The sequence below is a fragment of the Brachyistius frenatus genome, unplaced genomic scaffold (assembly GCF_029030835.1).
Source record: "Brachyistius frenatus isolate BFR_SWC_R1_liver_20210118 unplaced genomic scaffold, ASM2903083v1 Contig_180, whole genome shotgun sequence".
NCBI lineage: Eukaryota > Metazoa > Chordata > Actinopteri > Embiotocidae > Brachyistius > Brachyistius frenatus.
In genome coordinates, this window is record NW_027210779.1 from 51,890 (window position 1) to 79,435 (window position 27,546).

Below are 27,546 nucleotides of genomic sequence, written 5' to 3' on the forward strand. Positions count from 1 at the left end.
GGAGGAGGTGGGGAACAAGATAAGAGAGCATAATATAATAGCAGGAGGGCTAGGAAGACTTTAATACGACTAATTTTAACATTTTTAACTCAGCTACTGTTTCATATGCTGCAAAAGTGAGATTTTTTTTTTCATGTAACTTCAATTCATTATTTAGTTGTTGAAAACAATCATTTAATAATATATAAAAAAATCGTTAATGATCTAAAACTGTCTATTATATTAATAATGGAAAATATTCAATTTTTTATTTTTTCCTCAGCTAGAAAGAAAAAAAAATCAGTTTTTGCAGAGAAACTTTCTCATTTTATGGTTTACGGTCTAATTTATTTCTGCCTATATTCAAGCTCGGTTAGGTTAGGTTAGGTTAGGTTAGGTTAGGTTAGGTTAGGTTAGGTTAGGTTAGGTAGTTACTTTATTAATCCCCGAGAGGATTTTTTTTTCACTACAGCAGCATACAGAAGCAATAAGATAATAATAGAAAAGCAATTAAATAGCAGTAAAAAATATAAAATGCACAGTATATACAGTACAGTATATATATCTATATTTTTTATCACTGAAATTACAGTCACTAAACAAAACACCTCACATTATTTTCTTAAATTTTTGAATTTTCTACATGCAAATCTCATCTACAATTAAGGATGGCAATTGCAGAGCTCTTATATTGCCCTCATGTGGTCATAATGTTTAAGTGCCTCATCAACAGTGGTGCAAAGTACAACTTACTTTCACTATGCTTACACCTGCATTCAGAATTTGACTGAAATACACAGCAAAATGTGTTGAATTTTTCTACCATGCATGTCTATTTTCTACTTTGCTTTTTTTTAATGTCAGAACATCTCTCATTTTATTGTTTTGCATGTCTTGTATTATTATGTTCTGCAAGTCTAAAATAGTCAAATTTAAGTCCTGAATAATGTTTTTAATTTTCTTCTTTTGTTGTTGTTTTGCATCCTTATGAATGACCTTAATAACTTTATATTTTCAATATTGTATTCCTTGATTAGAGTGACCTTATAAACATAGCCTCTTAGGTAAAGCTGCCGCATTTAAGACAATGTTTTATTAATGTCCACTGTCCCTATGAAATAATAATACAAAAAAAGAGAAATAAAAAAGTCCAAAGTATTTATTCTCATCAGGTAGAATATCTCCGTCGCTTTAATATGATTGTGTTATCGCATTAATATGTAGGAGGTTGAGTAAAATAAGTATTAACTTCCGAAAATGGTTCCCATTCAAATAAAGTACAGCACTTAAGTCCAATTTTGAGGTATTTTACTTTGAAAAACTAAATTCAGTCGCTTTTATGACAATTGAAAGCTACTGTACACAGTTATACTCTGCAGAGTCAGGTTTTACATAACGATCATCTAAAATGTTATGATTTGTTATAAATTAAGTTACTTTCATTATGGATTTATCTGACAGTTGGTTTTTTTTTCTTATTTTTATATGTTTAATAAATTGAACCAGTAAGTGGTGCTGTATGATAACTAAAGAGTTCCTCGTGTTACAGCTGCCAGCACACACACGCCTACCAGCTGTCATGTTTATATATATATTTTCAGATATTCCTTCATTGTGATGAAGAGGAGGAAGAGGAGAGCATCTATGGCAGCAAAGACCTTTTACCCGGGTCACAATTCCACTTTAAATGAGAGCAGAGCTGTGAGCAGTCATAACAAACACAAATAGACATTTTAACTTACGTAATGTACATTAAGTGACTTGTGTGGCGAAACACTCACATAAAATTACTTGTTTTAACACGAACTATGATCATTTCCTAACTCGAACCAAGTAGTTTATTAACTATAAACTGACATTAAGAAAGCGGGAACAAAACAGACTAAATAAACACGGGGAGAGGAGGACAACGAGGGACAGCTGCAACAAATAATGTGCAGGAAAGGCAATTGGGAGACACACAAAGCAGGAAGTGGAGCATAGCCACTAAAAGTTAAAAACCATGACAGTGTGATAACTGTAGTGCACATATTATATTTTATACAATGAATTATATATATATATATATATATATATATGAATCTACTTATTCTGAATATATTTCAACTTGTGTAAGAGCTGCATATAGACTTACCAACACCGTAACATTACTGGGACCACACTAGCGTAGACACAAGACATAAATCATATTTTGTTGTATTTAGTGAAAAAAATAGTTTGACAAAATAAACAAGTGTTTAAGAATATAACCTGGCAAAATGAAAGTCAGTTTTTCCGCAAAAAAGAAAAGAAATGTTAAACACTGCCGTTGTACTAAATGTCTCAGCAAAGGACCGAGGCCAGAGGACAAGAAGTTGAATATATTTGATTGTGTTCGGACTCCTCACAACTTCATTCCACAATTGTTTCACTATAATTCCATATCAATCAAATCCATCAATCATTATCTACTTGCTCTCTTACTGACACATACTGCTCAGTACTGCAAGACAAGCTGATTTGTGCCTTTTTGTTTTTGTGCCAGAAAGAATCTGAACCTGAACAACTTGAACGACCGAGAAAGGAATAACAAGCACATGTTAAATATTCGACCTACTTTTCGGGGGAAGTGGAGCCTCAAGTGGACAGATTTAGATTAAGAAAAGGAAAGTAAATGTCAGCAGAATTGGACCCATATGTAGAAGGTGTGGCCATGAGAGATTATGGGATCCATAGCAGAACTTCCTGCTAATCATTCCTTCGGTTGCAGCATGAGAGGTAAGGCCTGCTGGGGTTAACTCGGGTGTTACGTCATCAAAAAACAAGTTGACTATTACAATGCACTCAACCTCTGCAATCAACGCAAACTTTGCAAAGTTTGAAAAGTTTACACAGCGTTGAAGAGGTGTGTAGTTGATCGGAATAAGACACGCGTCGTTCATCTGCTTCAAGATTTATTGAGTATTGTCATGACTGCAGTCAGAGCAATGGTGTTTGTCCTTTCCGGTGTGTGGCCTCTCTGATCCTGGTTTTTCTATCACAACTAGAAATCTGTCACCCGGCTGAGCAGAAATGTCTGGAAACCACAGAAGAGCGAAGCTGCACCACTGGTTGACACTGCTGTCGGGACTCCTGGAGGGTTTGTTCTTCACGGGGATCGCGTTCGGATGGACGTCTCTGGTGTTTGTGCTGAAAGTCGATGGCTACTTTGGTGAATGCTGCGCAAACACCACAACAGTGGAAAACACAACGCACACAGGTACGTGAAATGAAGAAGTACATTTGTTTGATCAGTGTTTTTTAACTGAGCATGATTCACACCAAATGTACTGGAAAAGGCCCATTTTTAAATATTGTACTCAACCAAAACATACAAGCATTTGATTGTTTCCGTTCTGACTCCCTTCTTTTCTTTGATCTGTATTTTATATTCAGATTGCAGCGGTCAGGATGAAAACTTCTCTCAGGTCATGTCTGTTGCGACTATCTCCAACACTATAATGCGGCTCCCTATTGGATATTTGTTCGACCGCTGTGGAACCACAGTAACGAGGCTCGTAGCAACGTGAGTATATCACAACAGAAGCTGTATTTCATTCTTTAACCCCTTAAGTCAGAACAGGAATGAAGCACCGTCCGTTTTTAGTCCTAGTTATACCAGGTGACCTCTTCACTGACTACTTTTCTATACCTTGTGTGTGTTTGTAGATCAGACGCAGTCTCGTTCTGCTGCCTAGTGTCTTAAAATGTGCACCTGAACCAAGTTTAAACCCATTTTTAATCTCCCGATCATGATCTCCCTGCAGATCTTTGTACGTCACTGGAACACTGTTTATCGCGCTGTCAACCGCTGGTATGTTTTTTGTTATTTCAGCATTGCAGCTTTAGAGCAGATACTGTATATCTCTGTGTTTTAAAAAAAAATCTTTTCTCTGCTCATGTCTTTCACTCAGAGACGTCCGTGCTGCTGTACCCTGCTTTGTCATGTATCATTACAGCTGGGTCAACCCTCCACATGAGCAATGTCCAGGTCTGTGTAGGTGTGTCTGAATGTGCAGTAAGTAGATTTTCAGGTTTTAAACGGGGACAATTTGTTGTAAAGGTGGGGAACCTCTTCGACTCCTACCGCTCCACAATCATCACCGTCTACAACGGGGCCTTTGACTCCTCTGCTGTCGTTTTTCTCATCATAAAGGTAAATATAATGTTTTATTAAGATTTTAGGGCTCTTTAATCGACATAAAAAAAATTAACAGTGTGCATCCTCTCCTTTGGTTTTTCTGTCTACAGCTGCTGCACGAAAGAGGAGTGTCCCTTCGCTCGTCTTTTCTCTTCCTCGCCTCGTGTAGCATAATTCACCTGCTGCGCACCTTCTTTCTGATGCCCAGAGGACACGTCCCCTACCCGCCGCCCGAGACGTACACTTACGGGTCCGAACAAGCCACACCGTCCTGGCGAGTTTTAGAAAAGTCTGCTTTGCTCCTGCGTCAGCTCACACGTTGGCTTTGCTCTGACAGGGTCAGCTGCCCCCGACGAAGCCGGAGAAGAGAGGAGGAGGAGGAGAATAACAAAAAGGAAGAGAGAGCAGAGGTTGAGATGTCAGCCTTAAATTCACTCAAAAGGCCACAGCACGAACACAAGAAACAGGAAGGTGCTTTGAAGATTTTTTTTTTTTTTTTTTTTTTTTTTGCCTTGAACATGACTTAAAAGTGAAGTTTGACCTGATTTATTTATTTAAAAAGAAAGCCCCCCCCTACACACACCCCGAAACTTTTTAACACACAACAGAGTAGCTAATCTTTTGACTATGTTTATGTATATATATATATATATATATATATATATATATATATATATATATATATATTTTTTTTTTTTTTTTTTTAGGGTTGATGGTATTTTCAAGGGTCAAGGTACAATAACAATCAATCACAGATTCCTCTTCCAAGCTTTATATGCAAACAAACATTTGTTTATTCTATTTTAAACAAGCATTTGTTTGCAGAAAATGTAAATGACCGTGTTAACATGCCCAGAAACTACACAGCAAATTCACACCTTTGGAATAAACTCCCTCTGAGTTCTAATCAACTCTTTTTGCTTGTAAACGTGAGACCATTGTATTCACTCTCAAGTAGAGTGAAAGGAACTCTTTTCCTGGAGTTGATTTTTAACACTTTTCAGGAGTTGAACCTTGAACTATTTGGGAGTTAAAACTCGACTCCCATGAAGAGTAAATTTTACTTTAAACTTGAGTTGTTTGAATGTGAACTCTTTCACTGTGTTAACAGTCAACACTTAAAAGTGTGTATTGTTTGACATTCATGGAGTTAAAATTTCATCACACTATAAAGGTTTTAGGTCAGACTGACAACAAGACAACAACATATTTGTCACAAATTTATATTTAACAATTATACACATTGTGATTATATGCAACGTGCAACAATTAATGCTGCATGAAAACTTTGTATAACAAGTTGCAAACTAACCAATGTATTAGTGCCACTGTGATTGGTACAGAGGACAGTTGAAGCAAGAGGCATTTTAACCCTCGTGTTGTCCTCGGGTCAAAATGACCCGCAGCTGTGTTCAACCAAGTTCTATTTTATTTCTATATTTGTTATATTTTTTAGGATCATTGGTGATCATTCTTTAAAGAAACCCTCACAGCCTCCTTGTCACCAATGATCCCAAAAAATATAACAAATAAAATAGAACTTGGTTGAACACAGCTGCGGGTCATTTTGATCCAAGGACAACACGAGGGATAACAAAATGAGACATTCGCGTGAACTCAACCCTTATTTTAATGCTCCATCTATTAAGAATTTATGTCTTTCTTATTTTTATGAATGTGTGAACACTCGGGTTTGTAATTCACAACTCGAACCGTCAGGCTCGACCCGATCACGTCAGTTCAGGCTCAGATTATCTAATTAATCCGGTGGGTTTGAGAGAGTCGGGCTCAGTTGATAAATGAACTGTGCGAGGGGGCAGGCCTTTTCCACAGATGTGGGTCTTATGTGTGTTGGAAAATTCAGACAAAGTAAACTAAAAACCCAGCGAAGTCCTTTGGTAAATCTCTCCTAGTCACCTGCACTTGGCATTACCCTTGATATTTTTTTATTGGCTATTTCCACGTCTTATTCAGAGGATGTCAGTTGAGTAAGTAGTGTGTCCTCAATGCTTCTTTGTTGTGTTCACACATGCACTTTGAGCAGTCCACTTCTGATTGGATCACCCAGGTGTGAACGTCCCGTGTGAACGAGGCCTCTGTCGTCTCCGTCTGTGGAAGTTGAGGACGAAAGGCAGGCACACAAAAATTAGTCGACTCGCAATCAGAGCCCATTTCAAACCTCCTCATATCGAACAGTTTACGGGTAACCAAGACCAACCTTTTCCTCAAAAAAATGTTTTGTATTTCTATTCCACTCTCGTTCTCTTTTGCCATTACAGCAGCTTCTTTCCAGAGCTGTGTGCTCTCCTGGCTCTTCCTGTGGCATCTGGTCTGGGTGGTAACCATCCTCTTCTGTCAGTGCATCTTCTTATCCAGTGTCAACCCCATGCTCACCCGGTTGGCTGATAATCACCAAAGCTTGGGTGAGGTATAAAATTTTGATTTTCCAGGCACTCTCCAGCCTCAATTCACCTGTTTGCTCATAGCGTCAGTCTTCGCTGTGATTATAGTCTGGAAACCCCTGTTCGCTTTTAGGTTTGCTCAGCCAACTCTCCAATCAGCAACCAGCGGCGGTGGCTAAGTGCAATGATTTGAATTGAAGAATTTTCTTTTCTAATGTCGTTCCAACAGCGGTGGCGACGGTAGCGAGAGATGAAGCGATACATACGGTTGTAGCGAATATCGAGGACTTTATGCCCACATGAAAATACACTGTGCTTACATTGGGGGGGAGGGACTTTTGTTCTTTACATCTTGGTGAGTTTCAGTGAACAACATATATGGATGTCGATTGGTTAAAAGGCTGCTACAACAGTTGCACAATTAACCTGCGGTCTACGCACAGTAGGATGCGATGACAATCTTCAACGGAGAGTTTACAGACTCATATATTCACGCAGGTTAACATCACCTGGCCAGTTGAATTAACTAAACTTTTCCTTTGTGTCCACTCCTCTTCTTCCCAGTGAGTCACTACACCAACGCATTTGCCATCACCCAGATGTGCGCAGTGCTGTTTGCTCCCATGAACGGCCTCATCATGGACAGACACAAGCGCAGGACTCTGGCTCCAGGTTCGCTGTAGATCTCTGCAACGCTGCAACTGACGTCACTAATATTTACTCGACTAGATGTTGGTACCGTCTCATTTTACGTCTCTATTCGTTTCTTAGGAGAGACCAAGCGGGAAGCGGACATGCGTTCGTCCTCTCTCGCCCTCTTCCTGACCTCCCTTCAGTGTTTCTTCTTCTGCGTGTGCTTCACCTGCCCCGTCCTGCCTCTGCAGTACCTCACCTTCATCCTTCAGGTCATCAACAGCTCCTTCTTCTACGGAGGACACCAATCCTTCGTCAGCATCGCGTACGTTCACATCTCAAGTCTTGCTTTCACCGCACATCAGCTGCCTTTGACTTCCAGATATCTCTCAAAATCCGCTTCGCCTCTTCTTCATCTTTCGACCATTCTCTTATTCTATCTTATCTCCTCTCTCGTTCCTCGATCTCTTCTCCAGCTTCCCAATGTCTCATTTTGGGAAGATGTCAGGGACGGCGATGTCATTATCAGCGCTGGCGCTGTTTGTCCAGTTCCCAATCTTACATGTCATCCAACACCAGCTGCACGGGGACCCATTCTACGTAAGTATCCAGAGGATGATATTCTGCAGTATTAAGCAGTTTAACAACCAGTTTGTGTCTTGAACCCTCGTATTTCTCTCTCACAATTCTCTCAGGTTAATGTGGGCATCACTTTGGTGTCTCTGCTCGCCTTCATTCATCCATTACACGTCAGACTGCATTGCCGGAATCTGGCCATTCAGAGAAAGACGGAACAGGAAGTAAAGAAAGAAGGGTTGACAAGATGTTGACATTGTTCAGTGTAAGCAACTGTGAGGAAGAATTCCTATGGGTCCAGAATAATTCCCCTTCTGTAAACTACAGTTGTTTTTGATGTGATAGTTCACATTCGTTTCAATGTTGTTGCTTAAAATTTGTTGTCCGGATTTTAGATATAGTTTAGATATAGTTTTTTCTGTGTATAATTTTTCGTTTAGCGTCCAAGTCTGCCCCCAGTCCAACATGAAAGGACAAATAAGTAGTTTATTCTAACCTTTTGTGAAAACGAATGGACCCATAAACACAACGATGGCTGAAATTCTTGACCAAACAAAAGCAAAACAAGAGACAACGTTGGCGTTTTAAAGTCATTAAATGCTGAACTCGCAATGTTTCTTCGAGACTAGTAGGTAAATATATATATAGATATCTATATCTATATATATATGTATGTATAGTGATACCTTATAAAAGCAGCCAATAGTATAACGTCAAAGGTGTTCTGACCATCAGTCATACGGGGACAAATCCAAGTTGACCGCTGCATCTTTGCGGGACGGGGGACCATCATGACCAAAAAAAAAGCTTTTAGTGTTGCTGTCTGTCTCGTAACCGGCCCACTCTGTGTGCCTGTTATTCAGGGTCCACACAACAGGGTTGTTATTTTGCTATATATTAAACTACAAATTACATAAGAAACAAGTATTTTTGCATAGGATAAAATTCTTAATACAACAGAAACTACATTAAAAAAATATTTGAAGGGTTTCTGATCTGTTCTGTAGCCACTGGGGGCCGATTGAGATGGTTTGGCGTCACCTTTTTGGAACGTCCATTTTTATGTAGCCTACAGTCTTTGTATATTATCATGCTTGTGTCAAGGACAGCAGTTTTTGGTAACTTTTTAAACCTGCATTAAACTATATTCTATCTACATGTATTGTGTTTTGTCTTTCACTTTTATTTTTTTCATTCTCGCTTTTCGTATCCCATTAAACAGACAGCAGCAGGATATCAACACAATACCCGAACTTTACAGAAAAATATAAGATGATATTTAGGGAGTGGGAGTCCTCTTGTATTGGAAAAACTACATGATCCCAAAAGTCAGACTGAATGAGTGTAACTCTTTAGAACTTTTTTTAATTTATAACACAAAAAATTAGTTGATTTGTGGACATCCTGAGACATAGCTAACAATAACAAATTCGTCAGATTATCTTTTTTTTATAATAAAACTTCATGAGAATTAGCATAATGTGTTTGATGTGTTTTCCCGCCCCTTGTCTGTCTGTAAATCTGTCTGTCTGTCTGAGATTATAACTGGATCTGCGGTCAGAGAGAGAGAGTTAGGCGCTCAGCACAGAAAAGGCGCATCTCGGTGCAAGGTGCATCGTGCATCGCTGCCCTGCAGAGTTGCCGCACAGGAGGACTGTTGTGTTTGGATTACTTGGAAATACAAGGTAAACATACTTTCAGAAATATATGCGGTAAATCGAGTGCGCGCGGAATTCTGCGTGATTTTGTCAGAAAATTTGGTTTGACTTTATTCATCCGTCTCCACATACTTTGTAGTATTATACCAATAAAATATACTATAATATGTTTTATAAATCACGTTTTAAGGGTGTCTTTTGAGGCTCCTTTGTGTCCACGCTGTGCCATGTGCCATTACGCACAGATTAAGTGAACTAATCTGGATTACAGTGATCACCGCCTGGTGATAACTGCCTGTCTGTCACGTCTGCCGTCGGCATGTGGAGTTCAACATGAGACACAGAAAAAGAGAAGGTTTGTTTGTTTAAAAGGGTAAAATATAACCTGTAGAATAGGTTTTATTGATGTAAAGAGCAATTATTTAAATCATTTAGGTTTTTTTTAATTAAGTAGCCTACATGAAAATGTAGGCCTATACTTGTCACCATGTTGTTGTATGTTTTATTAATTAAATTCGTGTGTAAACTGATTTGTAATGATAGGCTATAGTGTCTTTACCACTCACATATGTAATGGATCAAATATGTAAAAAAAAAAAAAAAAAAAGAAGAAGTGCAAGGACTTAAAATCTTAGATTTTCCAGCCAAATGAGTTGAATTCAAATGTATTTGCATGTGTGAGTCTTAACGCCGTTTTGGTGTCCTCGCAGCTGTTTTCACTGTCTACTCGTTATTTTAGAGGCCCCAGGATTTGTCTGATATTGTCACTGTACAAGTCCGGAGAGGAAGAGCAACTGAGCAGTAATACGATTTTGTGGACGGATCTCCCATCTGTAAATTATCCCTCAGGCTTCATGGTTATCTCCCTTTTATGTGTCTTTGGTGTAACCTTGTGATGAAACTCTTTAAACTGCATTTGTACACCACTCTGAGGCAGCGCGTTATTTAGCCTTCCTAATCAGGCTTTCAGAGATATTTTCTTGTAAAATGGCTGTATTGGGGGGTGTAAATTGATCAATATTTAAGTGTTACATTTATTTAAAAATGAACGTCCCTCTTACACCTGTTATGTTTTTGCTTGCAGTGAAAGACCCGTTTACCCGCCTGGACAAGCTGAAGAGAACTCACAACAATTTTTCTCCGGGAGAAGAAAACTGACTCTGGAAGTTCAGTTTGATCTGGAGAGACGAGGTGAACCATGCAGGGGTGCGAGGTCGGCACGAGGCTCCGCTACTGGCTGACTCTGGGCTCCGGGATGCTGGAGTGTCTGTTCTTTGCTGGCTTGGTGTTTGGCTACGCCTCGCTGGTGTTTGTGCTAAAGGAAGATGGATATTTCAGCGAGCTGTGTATCAGCGACCCCGGTAGCAACGGCACCCTGCCAGGTGAGCACCTCTGGAGTTTTAGGGGTAAAACCAAAAAATGTTGATCAATGACTGGGACTCACTATCAAAGTATACCTGCTGGGTAAACTTCAGATGGACATCACGGCTCATTTTTAACTGGATAATCTTTAAAAATGCCTAATTTATCTATTTTTGAACTGAAGCAAAAAAATGTGGGGGGAGGGACTAGTTGGGGGCTGAAAAAAAAAAAAAAAAAAAGCTTACTTCTGACATATAACCTCAAGATGGCTAGTGTTAACAAATACTGTAATCTTTACTGTACACACCCAAACAGAAACAGAGAAATAGCTTTTAGCTCTTCCTTTGGTGTCCACCACCCTCCTCAAAAAACAAACAAGTAAACTCTGTCAAAAACAAAATAATATGCTAAAAGAATCTAAAAAAAAAAAAAAAAAAAGGGTTGTTGTGTAGCCATCGTAAGGTCAAAAATGCGGATTAATGCGGATGTTCAGATTCACTGAAACACACAGAGTGCATCCTGGACTTCGAAAAAAAACAACAACACACTGAATGTGTTGCTGTCCCGATAAAACGTATGCAAACCAGCATCGTTTATATGTCTGGCCTACCAAGTTGTTTTTATTCCCTGACCAACCCAGGATCAGGCCACTGCTTGTAATACACCTGCCAATCCACTCTAGGACAGCGTGTCTGATTCAAACTGATTGGAAACCCAGCAATACTACCTCCCTACCACCGATAGCCATAACCTGACTGCACCACAGGCCTGTTAATCAAACAGACCCCCCCAAAAAAAAATAAGGCTTTTTAAGGTTTATTTTCTAATTAATGACAGGATTATTTTCAGATGGACCAAAAGAAAACTAATAACAAGGAGTGACTTTAGCTAGTAACACCAAAAAAAAAACTTGTGGAAAAATGCTTTTGACTTCGTATTCCATGAGACTAGTTGAATGGGAGTCTATGGAGCTGGAGGCTTTTTGGATCCAACCTCTAGTGGCCCTCGGGGTATTGTACTTTAAGGCATCAGCCTCATTTTTCAGACCCGGAAGCTGGCAATATTTGTACTTGTTGACAGTATGACATACATTAAGTTCATAACTCACACGCAACAATCATGGCTGAAAGCGGCTCCACGGTGGAGGAGTAATTTCCATTGACAAATTTGACAAAAATGACATGTAATTTCTAGGTTTTTACTGAACATTTGAAGGCAAACTGTTACATTTATGCTGCCATATAAAACTCCAACACTTATTTTCTTTGCCACTGTATGTTTCTTGAAATTAATGATCAAATATTTTCCATTATTTTTTAATATGGTAAAAAATATTGCAATTGCAGAAAATACCCTGAAATATTGGGATTTCATTTTTGGTCCATTTCGCCCACCCCTATTATGGATATCATTTAAAAAGCATCAGAGGTCAAACTACTGCCCCTGTTGATGTTTTTGCTTACTGCTATATGGACGTATTTAGATAACCGGACACATGGTTCTAGTGTAAAACGTTTCCATAGTGTCGCTGTCTCTCTGTTTCTCTCTGTTACAGACTGCAGCAGTCAGGATGAGCAGTTCTCCATGGTCTTCACAATCGCTTCGTTCCTCAACAACTTCCTGAATATCATCAACGGCTACCTGTTTGATCGCTTCGGCACCATGGTGACCAGGCTGCTGGGAATGTGGGTTATTATGTCATTTAAAAAAAGAAAACCTCTTCTGGCTGCAGTTCAGGACCAACAAATTCCCAGATTATTCAGCTGCTAACTAAAAAAAAACCATATTCTTCATCCAAAATTTGGTTAATCAACAGACAGTTAATCAACAGTTTAAGAGACTTTAGTCAGACCCGGTCAGCATGATGAGATGAATGCTTAAGAACTTCAAGGCACTTCTTTGTCCTCGAGTTGGTTTAAGCATTAAACAATCTGAAATTGAGTTAAAGCTCCAATTTCCGTTTGTCGTTCAGTTATTATATGCATTTTACGGTTGGGGACAAAGGGGGATTGGTGAGGGGTTGCAGAGATAAAAGCAGGGAGTGTCTAACAGGCAGAGAGATAACCTTCAAGCAGACCCCACCTTGTTTTACCACAGACCATTTTTAGTGCAACTCTATGGCTGGCATCAATTGATCGTAAAAATTAACCCTTTGACCCCAAAACTTTCTGTTCATAATGGGGCACGTGTCAATTAAAACATGGTGATGCAAAGCACCTAATACAACTTTAACCCTCGTGTTGTCCTCGGATCAAAATGACCCGCAGCTGTGTTCAACCAAGTTCTATTTTATTTTCATATTTTTGGGGATCATTGGTGACAAGGAGGCTGTGAGGGTTTCTTTAAAGAATAATGACCAATGATCCCAAAAAATATAAAAATATAGAAATAAAATAGAACTTGGTTGAACACAGCTGCGGGTCATTTTGACCCAAGGACAACACAAGGGTTAAGTCTGTCCCATTTCACTTTGGTATCACACGATATGAAACTGCCTTTTTCTCTTGTCTTTTTTTTCTGCACAAAGGGAAGAAGTGAGGAATGTTGATTTTTTTTTTTTAGAGCTTTTACGTTACACATTGACACTTTCAGTTACTAATTTATTGCAGAAAACGCTCAATGCATATCTTTAGGCCACGTGATCAAGGTCATCGAGTTTCAGAACCCAAACATGAAACAGCAAAAGTAAAAAAAAAGTTTTAAAAAAAAGGAACGGTTGAAGGATAAACCAAACTTCTTACTTATTAAATACAGTAAGATGGATCGAATGAATCCAAGTTATTTCACAAGATAAATATCAACTAAAACATGATAGACTACATTTATATCTACTGAAATATCTCAGTTCTCTATTGTGTCTATTGATTGTAAAGTTTTTCTCTATATATTGATATATTTTCTCTCTCCAGATGTCTTTACACCACTGGAACCCTCCTTATGGCCTTCTCCAGTGCAGGTAAGTGCACAAACACAATTATACACAAGCTTAAGGTTAGTAGGGTTACTCAGCAGCATAAATAATGATGTTTAAATTAGGGAAATAAATGGGGGAGGGGAGAAATAATAATTTCCAATATTTCCCATTTTCCTTTTACAAAGAAAAATATCTAATATTCCTGTCATATTTAAAGTGTGTAATATTGTGTTAACTTTCAAAATTTAGTAAGATGGCATGTCATTCTGTACACAATTTAAAGCTCCCTTGCTATATAATCATGCATTATTTATCTTTTTCTCAGGGCTTGTATTGCGTGTGAACACGTATACAAAATCGCCTGATCATCACGATTATTTGAGCTGATTGCAATCGTTTTGCATAATCATTCCATTTATCCATTTACCTGTATAAAAACAGGAGGATGAAACTAAAACTGTCATATTTCCATCACTATTTCAATGTCGTTTTCCACCGTTAGAATTTGATTGATGCTCTCTCCAGGTTTTATTATGCAAGCAAAAAAAAAAAGAAGCAAATTTCAAGTTTGTAAGTAAAAATGAATGAACTGAGAAATAAAATTGTTTGCCAGGTTTGTTTGTTTTGGTCACAGGATTCAGAATTTTGACCTTTTGGTTGCCAGTTGAGTTGTAAGCAGTGGGCGGGACATACGCTGGTGAAGGAGGCGGGAGTTTCTATTTGTGTTTTTTGTTTTTTTGAATTGCAGTGCGAGAAATTTGCTCTTAAAATAGTTTTTTTGTTGCATAATTTCACAAGACAAAAAAAAAAAAAAAAATACCTTCATAGTTTAACTGTCAATCAGTGGATAAACACCCAACTTTTCTCTGGCTACACTGTGAGACTAACCAAGTGTACCATCACGTAAGAATATAATATTCAAGGGAATTACTTTTGTCTTCCACTTTTCTGCAGCAATTTCCCAGCTGCTCTTCCCCGCCCTGTCGCTCATTGCTGTGGGAGGAATTCTGCTCCTTCTAACTAACATGCAGGTAAATACTCCACAGCGCTCCCACATAACTATTTGAGCATATAAACAAACTTTATGTCCTGAACAGAGACATATTTCAAACACATGATTCCATATATTTTATACTGATGAATTGTGTGTTTGTGTGATGGGAAGGTTGGCAACCTGTTTTCTGCTCATCGCTCCACCATCATCACCCTCTACAACGGTGCCTACGACTCCTCCTCAGCCATGCTTCTCATCATTAAGGTAAAACAGCTGCGCCGTTATAATGCTGCAGTCGCCTCAACGAGGATGGTTGCGCAATATTTTGTATACTTTATCGTGCTCCAGCTTCAAGTCTTCTTGGTTAAATTCATCCCATTCTTCCTGACAAATCCTGTCAAACTCCATTAGATCGGATGGGGAGCGTACGTAAACCGACACCTTCAGTTTTCTCACCATTTTATTAAAGTTTATCAATATTAAACATATCCTGTGTCCAAATCGCACCAAATTTGCCACTGCTCAACCTCGGGTCCCCGACAATGCAATCCCCAAGTTTGATGCAGATGGAATAAACAGTTGTCGAGATATGCAAGGGACAAACACACATACCCGACAGATTCCTGAAATTATATATGTTAAAATACAGTGACAATTTCATGATTTTAGTGTCGATGCAAATGGGAGAAAACAAATGGAATATACAGTTTTAACTTGTGATTTAAAATTCAATTTTTTTTTTCTTCTGATTTTACATATATTTTCATTTGGGCTCATTCAATTTGTATTTGATCGTGTATATTAACTTCCTATAAAATGCTCTTATCCCTTTTTTGGGGGTTTAATCACTGTTGTTTTTTCTTTTCTCTTCTTTCCAGATTCTGTACGAACAGGGAGTCTCTCTCCGCTTCTCCTTCACCGTTCTGTCCATCTGCAGCGTCATACATGTGCTGAGGACTTTCCTGCTCATGCCCAGGACCCACATCCCGTACCCTCTGCCTCAGTGCTACACCTACGGGTGAGAATATTACATACAGTTTTCCTTGACGTCATACAGATCGACATCGTGCGGCATGAGTCATGACACGTACTTTTTCTGACGCTCAGAGTGAGTTGTGGAAAGGGCGACACTTACATGGAGCAGGCTGAGATGACGAAGGAAGGTGCAACGACGTCTTCACAGGAGTCCAACACAACGCCAGCGCCTGAGGACGGGACAGAGGCCCAAGACAAAGAACAAGGTACCAATCATTGCCACCAGCTTAAGATTTAAGATGGAAAAATATCAGATAAGATGATCAATAAACAAATCGCTGCACAGAAATCCTTTCATAACTCAAAGTGAGACTTTAAAAAATAAGGCATTTAGGGCTAAAAATTACATCCTCCTATTTGTATGTGCAGAAAAAACAGAACAACAGGATCATATAATCAATAATGCTAATTCATGTATTGTATTTTCTCTATCCTCATGTAAAGCACATTGTGCAGGAAATTTTATTTTTATTTTTTGGACCGTGAAGTCGTTTCAGCTGCATTTTATTGTCCGAATGGTGCTTTAGTTTCATTATTATTATTATTATTATTATTATTCATTAAAGTCCTGTAAAGTGTGAGTTTTATCACAGATTAGAGAAGACTTTTGGACTTTTTAGAACAATTGTTAGCAGTTAAATGTGAACGTTTCGTGTGTTTAAGTGGCAAGTTTCCGGAGCTGCGTCCTGTCCTGGTTCTTCCTGTGGCACCTGCTGTGGTTGTCCATAATGCAGCTGAGACACTACCTCTTCATCGGCACGCTCAACCCCAGGCTCAACTGGCTGGCCGACGACGACCCCGACCTCGGTAACACCGTCCAAAAAGTCACTGACCCTCTTCATCGCGTGGAGTGACTAGGACTTTTTCTTCTTCTTCTCGTACTCGTCTCCTCGTCATCATCATCCAACCTGATAATTCCTGTTTGTTTTTTGTTTTTCTACGATTCTCCCACATCTCCCTCAGTGAGTCAGTACACCAACGCTTTTGCCATGACCCAGCTGTGTGGAGTGCTGTGTGCCCCCTGGAACGGACTCATCATGGACAGACACAAGGGGAAGCCTCTGGATCCCGGTAAATCAGTGACTGCTGTTATAAATGTGTGTGTGTGTGTGTGTGTGTGTGTGTGTGTGTGTGTGTGTGTGTGTGTGTGTGTGTGTGTGTGTGTGTGTGTGTGTGTGCGTGTGCGTGTGCGTGCGTGTGCAACTCACGCAGCTCACCTTCTTTCGTCGCTGTAGAGGAAACCGAGCAGGAGGCGGACCTACGCTCCTCCTGCCTGTCTCTGTTCCTGACGTCGCTGCAGTGCCTCCTCTTCTCCCTGTGCGCCTCCATCCCCGTCCTCCCGCTGCAGTACCTCACCTTCGTCCTACAAGTGCTCAATCGCTCCTTCCTCTACGGGGGAAACGCGGCCTTCCTCAGCATCGCGTGAGTGCTACACACACTCAAAGAGAAATGGAGGAAAGGGGAGGGGGGTGAAGTAAAAGACAGATTGTGTTTCAGTGAAATTTCATAAGCTCAAAACGCTTTTTGTTGTCCGGTCCCTCCCTCTCAGCTTTCCGGCGTGTCACTTTGGGAAGCTGTACGGCGTGGCGATGTCGCTGTCTGCCATCGTCTCCCTGCTGCAGTACCCCTGCTTCGCCCTGGTCAGAGGAGCTCTGGATGGAAATCCCTTATATGTGAGTGCTCAGCAATAGCTGAGGAGGCAACAGATGGATATTAAATGTCAAAGGCGCCTTTGGACTGCAAGAACCTTTTCATAGTTCTGAGAACTGTTAGAGGAAGATCCCCCTTTTTTGTGTGTCCGTATTGTAAACCCGAGAATCACCGTAGTCCCCAGAACAACTTTGGTTTTAGCTCAGATCTTAAGTAACGTGTTAAAAAACAAAAAAACAACCACAGAAGTCATCCAACAACCTAAATTTTAACATTTTGATATTTAATACTGACCTCGTATAACTGGGACACCGTTGTGTTGATGTGCTCCAGGTGGACATCGCTCTCACCGTCCTCACCCTGCTGGTGTTCATCCATCCCGCCTACATCTTCTTCTACTGCCGGAAACAAGTCCGCCTCAGGGAGAGCGACCGCCGCAGTGAAATCACAACCGTCTCTGGGATGCCTGCAGTCAAACTATAGAGCGACATCACACAGGTGTTTTAGTCCGTCTAGAAGTTTTACATTTCAGATTGAAAAATGTTATCCCTTTCTCATCTTTGTTTTTAGCTAGGAAATAGAAAATCTGATCTTTTTAAAAAAACTTGTTTTCTAATGTTTTTAATGCCTGTGAGCACAAATAAATGCATTTTTTTTAAAAAAATGTTTGTATGACCTAAAATATGTTGATAGCTTAATAAAAAAATTTGCTATTAAATGCAAATGCTTTATGGGCGTTCCTAAATATTAAGAGTGCTCAGCTTTAAAATACAATATCCTATATATGTTTTCTATACTCAACCAAAGTATGAAATATAACTTAGTTACACACCACATATAATTTATGACTAAATGACTCAAAATGTATTTCTTTTTTATTTAAAAACATACATGACAGGTACATTTACATTTTAGGACCAAAACAGCTATTCTGCATGTGAATACGCAGAGATTAAAGAACGCCACAGTTTAAGACAAAGACATTGTGCTACAAAGCTTTTTCTGTTGCGCTAACAGCATACTGACACACTGACACATCACAGAACAGCAGACCGACAGCAAACTAGGAGTGAACATCTCTCCTATTTCAAGCATGTTTTATGTCTTTTTTTTCTTTTTTTTTTTGCTTCGATCAGATTTCCAGGGATCCTTATAAAACCGTCGAGATTTTAAGTTACATCACCGATTTCCAATGTTTTAATTTCTTCCGTAAAACAATGGAATAGCAGCATGAAGCGAAGAAAAAAAATTCAGTCTTTGGTTGTTGTTGTTGTTTTTTGTTAGATAATCTACTTATTGATAACACAAACTAGAAGTAATAACGCAAACGTAAAGGCACATGGTAGCTGTTTTTACACAATGATAACATAAAGGTCAGTCTACGCACTTGTAATCAATGTTATATATATATATATATATATTTTTTTTTAAATCGGGTTAAAAAAAAAAAAAAGAAGAGCTTTCCATCTACTGTATGACAGTAACGAAACAAGGTAAGGCACTAGGCGCTACAAGGTTCTTCATACACACAACAGAGTTGCATGTAAATCAGTAGTAGAACAGTCCGAGGTGCTCAATAACAGAGCGCTGTACAGTAATGTGTATGGAGCAGGGGCAAGCACCAACTTTCATGAGTCAGTATCCAAAGTTGCATCACTGGATTAAAATCAGCACCTGAGTTAGTCATGTTTTTGTGAGCTCTGGTACTTGAACCTTTGTGATTTTGCTACGTACTTGGGCAAGAGAGCACACCTCAAACTTTGTGTCAAACTCTGGAAATCGTCAACAGAGACCTTTGAAATGCTTCAGAAAGTCTATGGCGATGCGAAAAAATTTGCAACGTGATATGTTCTAAGTGACATTCACGTTTTCAAGAGGGGCAGAACGTCCCCGTCCAAGACCGAAGAAAGGCGCGTCAGGTCGGGAGCAACCAGGTGGGTTTTCTTTGACGTTGGCGGGAAAGTGCACCGTTGAATTCGTCCCCAGACGGTCAGACTGTCAACAGCGAGTTCTACTGAGATCTTCTGATAACGTCTGAGAGGAAAACATTCGCCGCAACCCACCTGAACTGTGGCGCCATGGCAACAGGGTTCTCCAACATGACAACCGGACCTTCTCACAGCGAGTTTATTGCCTGAAACAACACAATCAACGTTCCCCAACGCTCCCTAATCGGCAGATTTGGCTCCTTGCGACTTCTTTCTTCTTTCTCTACGTAACTTGAAACACTTACTCACGAAGGATAATGCTTCCCCTTTGCTCCGTGCACATGACTGTACATCATCGTCTGCATGTGCAACAGGAGCAGTTCAGGAACATTTTTGACCGTACTTCACATACATAAATTGGTTTTATTTGTCTCCCATCAGAAAATGGCAGCTTTAAAATTGCATTTTGAAAATTTAATTAAATTTGATAGTGAAAGGATTTTCCAGTTAAATATGAAACCCGACCACGTGTGTCTGAAAATAAATACTTTTTGTATGGCCTCTATATTTACTGCATCCAGCCGCATCCTGTTGTCTTGATGGACACAAACTGACGTTCCTAATTTTTTTTATTTGGGCTTTGGTTTATTTGTTTGAGTCAGGTTTAAGTACGGATGAAGGGAATGGATATTGTTTTGAGCATTTATGGAACTTTTTCGCTCCCATTGTTCTTGTCGTCGTCCCTCGCTGCCGTCTGCCCGCCCTCAGGGGCGGTCATGTTGTTGTGATGCAGGAAAAGGATTGCGTCCAAACTTTCCGGTGGAATGTTTGACCTCTTCCTGTTCGTGGCTCCCGCTCCTTCCAGCACAAAGTCCCGGGCGGCGTTACCTGCCACCGCCGGGGCAGCCAGGTAGGCACGTGCCACCGTGGCCAACAGTGGAAACTGCACCGCCTTCGTCCTCCACCACGGCAGGGGCTCCACTCCCAGCGAAGCGCCCTTGTCGGCTCTGTAGACGGACATCTCCATGTCGACGGACTCCTCCACAGAACTCTGTCTGCTCTTGGGAACAGAGCAGAACAGGTCTCCCAGCAGGAACTCCATACCAGAGAGCCCACCTTGAGATCCCGGGTACGCTGACTCGTTCTCGTCGGCTTCTCCGACGTCGCTGTCTTCGGAATCGCCTTCAAACTGTCTGAAGTTTATTGGTCGAGAGTCTTTGAGGCGTTTACTCCTCCGCAGGTCGTCACTCTCCGACTCCGGAGAACCAGGGGACGGGCTTCTCTTGCTCTTACCATGACTCCTTCTCCTGTCCTCCTTCACAATCTTCACAACCTCTTTCTTCAGCCATTCAAATGTGGCTGTCTGCTCCTAGAAAATAAACCCAGACAAAAGCATTTTTAAATTTGTTTTCCAGAGTTTCGTTTGCCTTAATGAGGTTTAAGATGCATTAATGGATTTGCACAAAATAACCAAAAATGTACATAAGCAGGAAAACAGTCGATATATATATATATATAGAGTAACACAGCAAAAATTAGAAGGGAAGAGAAGCCGGCTTTTGTCTGCCTGCGCAAAAATAAAGACTAATTATTTAAAATAAGTACAAAGACTTTTGATCGTAAATCTGCCACAATATGTATCGGCAAATCAACGGTAATCACATCAGGGCTTCGCAAACATTTAAACTTTATGACTCACCTTCTCCTCCATGAAGCCCAGACCGTGGAACTGGGGGTCGAGGGAACACGCCACACTGAGAACCCTGTTCACAGCAGGGTTATCGTAACAGCTCGCCAACTTCCGCCTCATCATCCTTTTTACCTCCTTCAAGACGGACGACGAATCGCCTGGCCGGGACACAAGGTGGCGCGACAGCAAGCCGGTGAGAATAGGTTTGACGAGGGACAGTCGGGGGAAAGTCTCCTTGGCGAGAGTTCGACAGGCCACATCCAGAGGTTTGAGGACCAAACAGAGCTCCTCCAGAACCTTCCACTCAGAACGCAAAGTCGGGACGCTTGTCGAGATTGTGGAGTTCGCGTGGTAGCTGCCAGATGAACTGGACTCCGACGAAGTGTCTTCCTTGGACGAGCCCTCTCCTCTGATCTCTTTTTTTACATCACAGAAAAGGCTTTTATGTTTGCTGAGCGTGTTCAGTAAAGGGTACAGTTTGTTCCAGGTGGGTTGGCTGTGAGCCCACGACTCAAGTCCTGCCCGTTCCTGTTTCGTCAGGCCCTGCAAGAGGCTCTGGCCATGATACTGATATGAGCCTTTGCTCTGAGCAGTTGGCAGAAATAGGGTGGAGAGAATACCCTGAAAATGGCAGAGGGTTTTGGAGATGACGGGATGTGCCATCACTTCTTCAATGCATCCCTGCACAGCGCTGAAGAAACACGGGACGGATGGAAGCCCTTCATTAAAATGGCCGTGCTCCGAGGCATATGGTTCCTCGGGTGACACGGAATCGTCCCTCTCAAGAAATGTTGTTGAGTTCGGGTGAGGGACACTTCCTGAAGCCTCTCCGCCGTGCTCGCTCTTTACCGGACCCAGCCTTGTCCGGTTCTTCCCTTCCCCTCCCAGCAAGACCAGATTGGGCTGTGAGATTCCCCACTCCCGAGCCATCCCTTTCACCTGGCCCTCCACTGCTTGAAGGCTGTAGACGTTTGCCTCGCTCTCTGTCAGTCTTTGGGTTGCCAGGGCCAGGTTCTGAAAATGAAAATCACCGTCTATGTAGTGCGCCCAGAGGGTGAGGTACCTTTCGGTGATACCGTGCCAGTTGTGGAGCCAAACATCTACACTTAATGTGACAAAGTGAGGAACTTCCCTCTGATTGCTGGAAGCTCGTTCACGCCTCCTGCGCTCAAACTCTAATGGAGCAGTGTAGTCACTCATCTCCTCTATTTGTATGCGACCATTTTCCCTCCTCAGCGCCTGAGTTAGACTTGTCTTGCCTTTAGCATGGTGGTCTTTTAGGAGACTCTCGAGCTGACAAGGCAAAGGCAGCTCCTTGTAAGAGGGCAGGAGGGTTTGGATCAGCTGTCTGAAGCCTCCCCCTTCGACCAGTGCCGGGGGCTGCAAATCTGTGATGAGAAAGTTGGTGATGGCATCGGTCACTTGAGCAGACAATACCAGGGGCAGAGTGCTGACCAGACCGCTGGTAACCATCAATGGCTGAAAGCGTTGTGGACCTATTGTAAAAAAAAGAAAAAAGAAGGAAATTTTCAATCAGACAATAAGGTTCAACAGTTTGACAACGTATATTTCTACAAAGTCCAATCAAGCAGTAGAACAACTCTGCTTTATGCAACACATCTGTTGATCAGATCCACCTGTACTGCTGTTTAAAGAGCTTGTTTTCTGACTCTGACTTTGCAGAGATTCTTTCAAATGACCAAAGAAGTCCAGGAAAGCTCTGCTTTCTACAATGTGGGTCTTATTTTTAGCCATACTACAGTGTTGGTCCATACATTGATCACTTTTGTCAAGACTGAAATATCCCCACAGGTTGAAATCCTGATTTATATGATCCTCTAAATTTTACTGGAGGGCTACCAGCTGCTCCAAGCACTGAATATCTCAATATCTACAAAATGGAGTGGAACAAAAATTGGTGCACCCATTAATGGTTCCAAGAATATGAATCCCAAGGACTTTGGTGAAACTCTGATTTTTCCTCTAGCACTACCATGATGATGATTTAAAGTAAAATGCCTTGACAACTATTGGATAGATTGGCATTTGGTACAGACATTCAGGTTCCCTTCAAGATAAGTTAAAAGTCTAAAATAGTTTCAGACTGTAGACACTCTCGTTGTCATTTCAGCTATAATTTCTGTTTTGTCGTAATGTTTCCATTTTCCCATCTCGGCAATTATTCTGGACATCATCATAACTGATAGAAATGATGGTAAAATGTCGGAAAATAATAAAGTAATATTTACATATTATTAGACTCCGATCCTTGTTGCTGTCACGTGGTCTGATGTGGTGCTTGGTGGTGAGATGGTTTTGGAGATCTGCTGCTCCTCCCATATGCTCCATGCACAGCTTGCACACCACGGTGCTCCGATCCAAAGGCCGACCGGTCGGGTATGGCTCGAACCCAAAGAAGTGCCATGGGCTGTTCGGCGGGGCACTCGGATTACTCAGCAGTTTCTCACTTCCGGGCATAAAATCATACTTTTCCGCCATGTGAAAGCCGGGAGACGGGAAGGAGCTCAGGGAGGAGAAGAGCGAGCTGGACATCACACCTGAGTCACCAGCTGCCTCCAGATTCGTCAATGTCGTCACGTCGCTGATGACAGGCATGGGGCTCTGTGATTGGCTGTTGTCTGACCAAAGGGAGGTGCTGCTTGGCTCTGGGAGGGTGACCAATTGGATGTCCTGTAGGAGGCGCAGAGCTGTCTCTTTGTCTCCAATTGCACATTTCATAGTGTCACCTGTATCGTCCCACCAAGGGAAAAAAAAAAAGCAAAGAGCATTGGATAACTTTAACAAGCTACTTGTTCAGTTTGAAGAAGGTTCAATTTAAGTCTGCTGTCAGTTGATATTTAATACGATAGGGGAAAAAAACAACAGATGGACATAACTCACCCATCCTCAGGCCAAGAAGGGACGCGTAGTCCTTCCCAATCCAGATCCTGAGCTCTGCTCCCTCCGAGATGGGCTGAGAAACCCTGTAGTAGATGTGACGGTAAAACTGGAAAACAACCAGGTTGTGTTCCCCCTCACTGCTGGTATATGTTACATACCTGAAACATAAAGCATAAATGACGCATACAATACATTACATGCAAAGTTAAAGCATTCAGAGAAAGAAATTAAGCAAAAGGAAACAAGAAAATAACAGCCCACCTCATCCAGTTAGATTTGTTTTCATCAGAGGCATCCGCGTAGAAGAAGGCATCATCGTCTCTGATCTGCAGGTAGAAGACATCTTTGTGTCAACACCTTTTTCATCAACAGTCTGACCTGAGACTTTATGGAACAAAACAAATCTAGCATTTGACCAAATATTATGCTTTTTGAGGCCCAATATCTAATTAATGATGGGATGATGTCTAATGTCGCAATAAAGACCTGTGAAAAAAAGAAAAAAAAGAAAAGTATTGACTTTTTATTTCATGAGTGAAGTTGAATGGGAGCCAACTTCTAGTGGCCCTCGGTGGTATTGCACTTACAGGCACTTCCGCACCGCCCTAATTTTTTCACACAAGCATAGGTCCACTTTTATATCAAATCTATGATTTCATCATGGGGGTCCCTGAAGGGATTGACTCGCTTTTGTAGCCAGCCTTAAGTGGCCATTCGAGGAACTGAAACTTTTTCATACTTCCTCGTTGGCTTACGTTCAGCCCTGGAGGCGGCTGCTTGGTTCTCCCTTCCCCAAATTACAAGTAATAAGTCTCTGAACACTGGCACATTTAAACTAACTGATGGCGCCACCTGCTGGTCTTAAATAATTTGCCACAAAGGACTAATTATTTAAAATGTTTTAAAGTGGGATGAATCTTGGAAATTGGCAAAATGTCACACACCTTTGCCAGATTTTTTTATTTTATACTTTAAGACATGATGTAATTGTGTCTGTGGCATTATGTACTAGAAATGCTGCTATGTTGTGTGTTTGTTAGATGGGTATTGTTTTGTATTTGCTAAACAAAATATACCATATACTATCAGGTTTTTCTCAGCTACATTCTCTTCTTTAAAAATTCTATCTACACAATGATTTATGTAAGAAAATGAAGGATTCATTGGTTTATGTACTCACAGCCCAGGCATATTTGAGGTTGGTTGGCAGTTGCCCCCTGCATATGTCGCCCACAAAGGGCCCAAACATGACTCCCTGCGGAAGGTGACACTTGGCGTACACCTTCATCTCCCCCATCTGCTCCTTGCCAGAGGATCCAGGACCAGAAGTGAACCCGACATCCCCACACAGGCACAGACAGGACGGCAGGGACAGCACGGCCCGCGAGGGGCCGCTGTGGAGCCACGGCTCCCCGGGCGGCAACGCCGCGTCTGGGACGTATTTCTGGTTCGAAGTGGTCTGGAGAAAAGGAACATCCTCGAAGAATTCGTCATGGTTAAGATCCAAACCTGGAGGGGAAAAAAATTAAAAAGACAAATAATTAGTCAAATATGTAATTTAGGGAATGGATTTAACCTCACGGAGCACGTTTCCGTTTCTTTTTGAGGGTGTTACTATTACATTTTAGACATATTACTTTATAATAAATACAAAATTTAACACTTTATTCATAGCAAAGCGAGACGTTTTGAGTTTGTTTTCAAATAATGCTTTGTAATAAATATAAAGATTTGTGATAAATAAAAAAAATGTAAAAAAAACCCCGGAAGGATACCTCTCAGTATGTCGTGATTATATCACAGTCATCAAAACCTCCGGAAACTCTTTATATTTTAATAACAACATTAATGTTAGCGTCAGCTCCTTACAGGGACTGTTTTTGCTGAAACCATGGCAACAACAAACTGACCACCATATATATATATATATATACATATATATACTGTATGTATATATATATATATATATATATATATATATATATAAAATTAGAATAATCATGAATTATAATAAGTGTTATATTATGTGCACTATTTTCTGATACAGTGATAATGCATTCATAAATGTAACACTTAATAATTAGTTAGTTTATAATACAACATGATTGTTTACAATACAATATGCTGCCAAGTAAAAAAATATCCACACCACTTCTTATGGCAGCAGCTGAGTCAGGGACACTAGTTTTTCCACATTTACTACTCTGCATTGAAATAAAACTTTGAAACACCCATAAGCATCAGCACCATTTGCAGGAGGTGCAATTGCACCATTGTTTAGGTATATATATTTGTTAATTAGCTGTGTATATGTCTATTCATGTTTTATGTCTGTCTGTTTTTGTTTTTTTTGCACGGTGAGAGAGAAGCTACAACCGGAGTCCAATTCCTTGTATGTGTAAACATACCTGGCCAAAAAAAAAAAGCTGATTCTGATAAGTAAAAAAAAACCCTCTGCAATTGCATTTTGTCAAGTTTTATGGGGGATGTATGAAGCTGCACTTGAGGGGGTCAGTGCTATCAAGACAAAAACAAAAATGCATCCTCTACATCCCTGCGAAGAAAGCAGTGAATTTGTAATAAATCATTTTTTTTTTTTTAAATCACCTTGCGTTTCAAACAAAGCTCCAGACGTCGTGGAGGAAGCGGCCTCAAAAAAATCTGCACGATGTCGACGTCTCAGATGACTTCTTAAATTCGTGGTATTTCCCCCTTTGGCGAGCACTATTTTGCGACACAGGCGGCAGACAGCCTCGCCGGTGTTCAGAGGCAGCCCCCTCTCATCCGCCTTCAGGCCGAAATACAACCACACGATGGACTTGCTTTTCGGTTTACTGACTAAATCCATGTTTCAGCGGAGCGCCTCTCCGCTTTTTTTTTTTGTTTTGTTGATTTTTCCCTGCAGGCTCCTCCACCCCCCGGGCTGCGACGCTGCTGCTTTGCCAGACCTCGGATGGCTAGAAAGGACACGCGTGCGTAAAACGGCACAATTACTTTGACGCAATGTTATAAACGCATGCACGCGTTTATTACGTAGATGGTTACGAAAAGCTCCTGTGCGGGGAAAACCATGTGTATAATGACTATCATTGCACGACATGTTCATTGAAGTAGAACTGTGTTCTTACCGTGTGATTATGTCACTTTTCTGCTGATGCTTAAAGCAGAAACAATTATTCCAAACATTTTAATTGCCCTTTATTAAAATTTAAAAAAAATAAACAAACACGTGGGATGACAGCCGTTGGGTTGGTTGTGCTAAAATCTACCTGCTCTGTTTCTACGTCTTTTACGTCATTATTTGTGGACCAGATGTCAACAGACTGCGACGATCCGGGTTGCCAGATCCTGTTGTCAAAAGGATGCCAAATATTTAAAAAAAAAACACCTAAATGTCTAAAAAAAAAAAAAAGTTCAATTAGATTTTTTTTTGTATTTAGAACAATAAATGAGAGATTCAGACTGGAACTTTTCACATGCACGAACCGTAGTGGGGTTTTCTTTTAATCTAAATAATACTTTTACTAAAATTGTCATTGAATAAGTAAAACAAAACAAAACAAAAATCATTGTGCATATTACATAAATATTACAATAGAAGCGTCTATTATATAATATATATTACGTTTATATTTTATTATCCTTCCAGAATTTCAAAGCACATT

The 27,546-nt window shown here is 40.6% G+C and overlaps 3 protein-coding genes across 3 annotated transcripts; 2 read left to right on the forward strand and 1 right to left on the reverse strand.

The window, feature by feature from the left end:
* Window positions 1-2,649: 2,649 nt before the first annotated feature.
* Window positions 2,650-8,389, forward strand: LOC138632320 (equilibrative nucleobase transporter 1-like). The gene is made up of 13 exons (XM_069717818.1): window positions 2,650-2,736; window positions 3,006-3,217; window positions 3,394-3,523; window positions 3,765-3,811; window positions 3,912-3,988; window positions 4,061-4,153; window positions 4,249-4,388; window positions 4,476-4,609; window positions 6,418-6,561; window positions 7,105-7,212; window positions 7,312-7,498; window positions 7,650-7,773; window positions 7,869-8,389. Exons 2-13 carry the CDS (start codon window positions 3,031-3,033, stop codon window positions 8,001-8,003), a joined length of 1,506 nt encoding a protein of 501 aa, XP_069573919.1. The 5' UTR covers window positions 2,650-2,736; window positions 3,006-3,030; the 3' UTR covers window positions 8,004-8,389.
* A 2,216-nt stretch (window positions 8,390-10,605) lies between these two features.
* LOC138632321 (equilibrative nucleobase transporter 1-like) lies at window positions 10,606-18,049 on the forward strand. Its single transcript, XM_069717819.1, has 12 exons — window positions 10,606-10,789; window positions 12,325-12,454; window positions 13,679-13,725; window positions 14,638-14,714; window positions 14,849-14,941; window positions 15,556-15,695; window positions 15,785-15,918; window positions 16,376-16,519; window positions 16,676-16,783; window positions 16,948-17,134; window positions 17,262-17,385; window positions 17,696-18,049. The coding sequence occupies exons 1-12, from the start codon at window positions 10,606-10,608 to the stop codon at window positions 17,843-17,845; spliced, it is 1,518 nt and encodes a 505-aa protein (XP_069573920.1). The 3' UTR covers window positions 17,846-18,049.
* A 170-nt stretch (window positions 18,050-18,219) lies between these two features.
* On the reverse strand, window positions 18,220-26,757 carry LOC138632307 (uncharacterized). Its single transcript, XM_069717783.1, has 7 exons — window positions 26,489-26,757; window positions 25,062-25,390; window positions 24,143-24,207; window positions 23,882-24,039; window positions 23,230-23,727; window positions 20,990-22,476; window positions 18,220-20,659 (listed from the first exon to the last, which is right to left on the reverse strand). The coding sequence occupies exons 1-7, from the start codon at window positions 26,727-26,729 to the stop codon at window positions 19,994-19,996; spliced, it is 3,444 nt and encodes a 1,147-aa protein (XP_069573884.1). The 5' UTR covers window positions 26,730-26,757; the 3' UTR covers window positions 18,220-19,993.
* Between the last annotated feature and the right edge of the window lie 789 nt (window positions 26,758-27,546).

What these genes read in the sequence shown, in the direction of transcription:
- LOC138632320 (XM_069717818.1), top strand. Translation starts at nt 3,031, where the DNA reads ATGTCTGGAAACCACAGAAGAGCGAAGCTGCACCACTGGTTGACACTG. An exon ending in TGATAATCACCAAAGCTTGG is followed by an intron (nt 6,562 to 7,104) that starts GTGAGGTATAAA and finishes TCTTCTTCCCAG; the next exon opens with TGAGTCACTACACCAACGCA. An exon ending in CAATCCTTCGTCAGCATCGC is followed by an intron (nt 7,499 to 7,649) that starts GTACGTTCACAT and finishes TCTCTTCTCCAG; the next exon opens with CTTCCCAATGTCTCATTTTG.
- LOC138632321 (XM_069717819.1), top strand. Translation starts at nt 10,606, where the DNA reads ATGCAGGGGTGCGAGGTCGGCACGAGGCTCCGCTACTGGCTGACTCTG. An exon ending in CCATGCTTCTCATCATTAAG is followed by an intron (nt 14,942 to 15,555) that starts GTAAAACAGCTG and finishes TCTTCTTTCCAG; the next exon opens with ATTCTGTACGAACAGGGAGT. An exon ending in CGACGACGACCCCGACCTCG is followed by an intron (nt 16,520 to 16,675) that starts GTAACACCGTCC and finishes CATCTCCCTCAG; the next exon opens with TGAGTCAGTACACCAACGCT.
- LOC138632307 (XM_069717783.1), bottom strand. Translation starts at nt 26,729, where the DNA reads ATGGATTTAGTCAGTAAACCGAAAAGCAAGTCCATCGTGTGGTTGTAT. An exon ending in AGCTTTGTTTGAAACGCAAG is followed by an intron (nt 25,391 to 26,488) that starts GTGATTTAAAAA and finishes TTTCCCCTCCAG; the next exon opens with GTTTGGATCTTAACCATGAC. An exon ending in GGATCGGAGTCTAATAATAT is followed by an intron (nt 22,477 to 23,229) that starts GTAAATATTACT and finishes TTTTTACAATAG; the next exon opens with GTCCACAACGCTTTCAGCCA.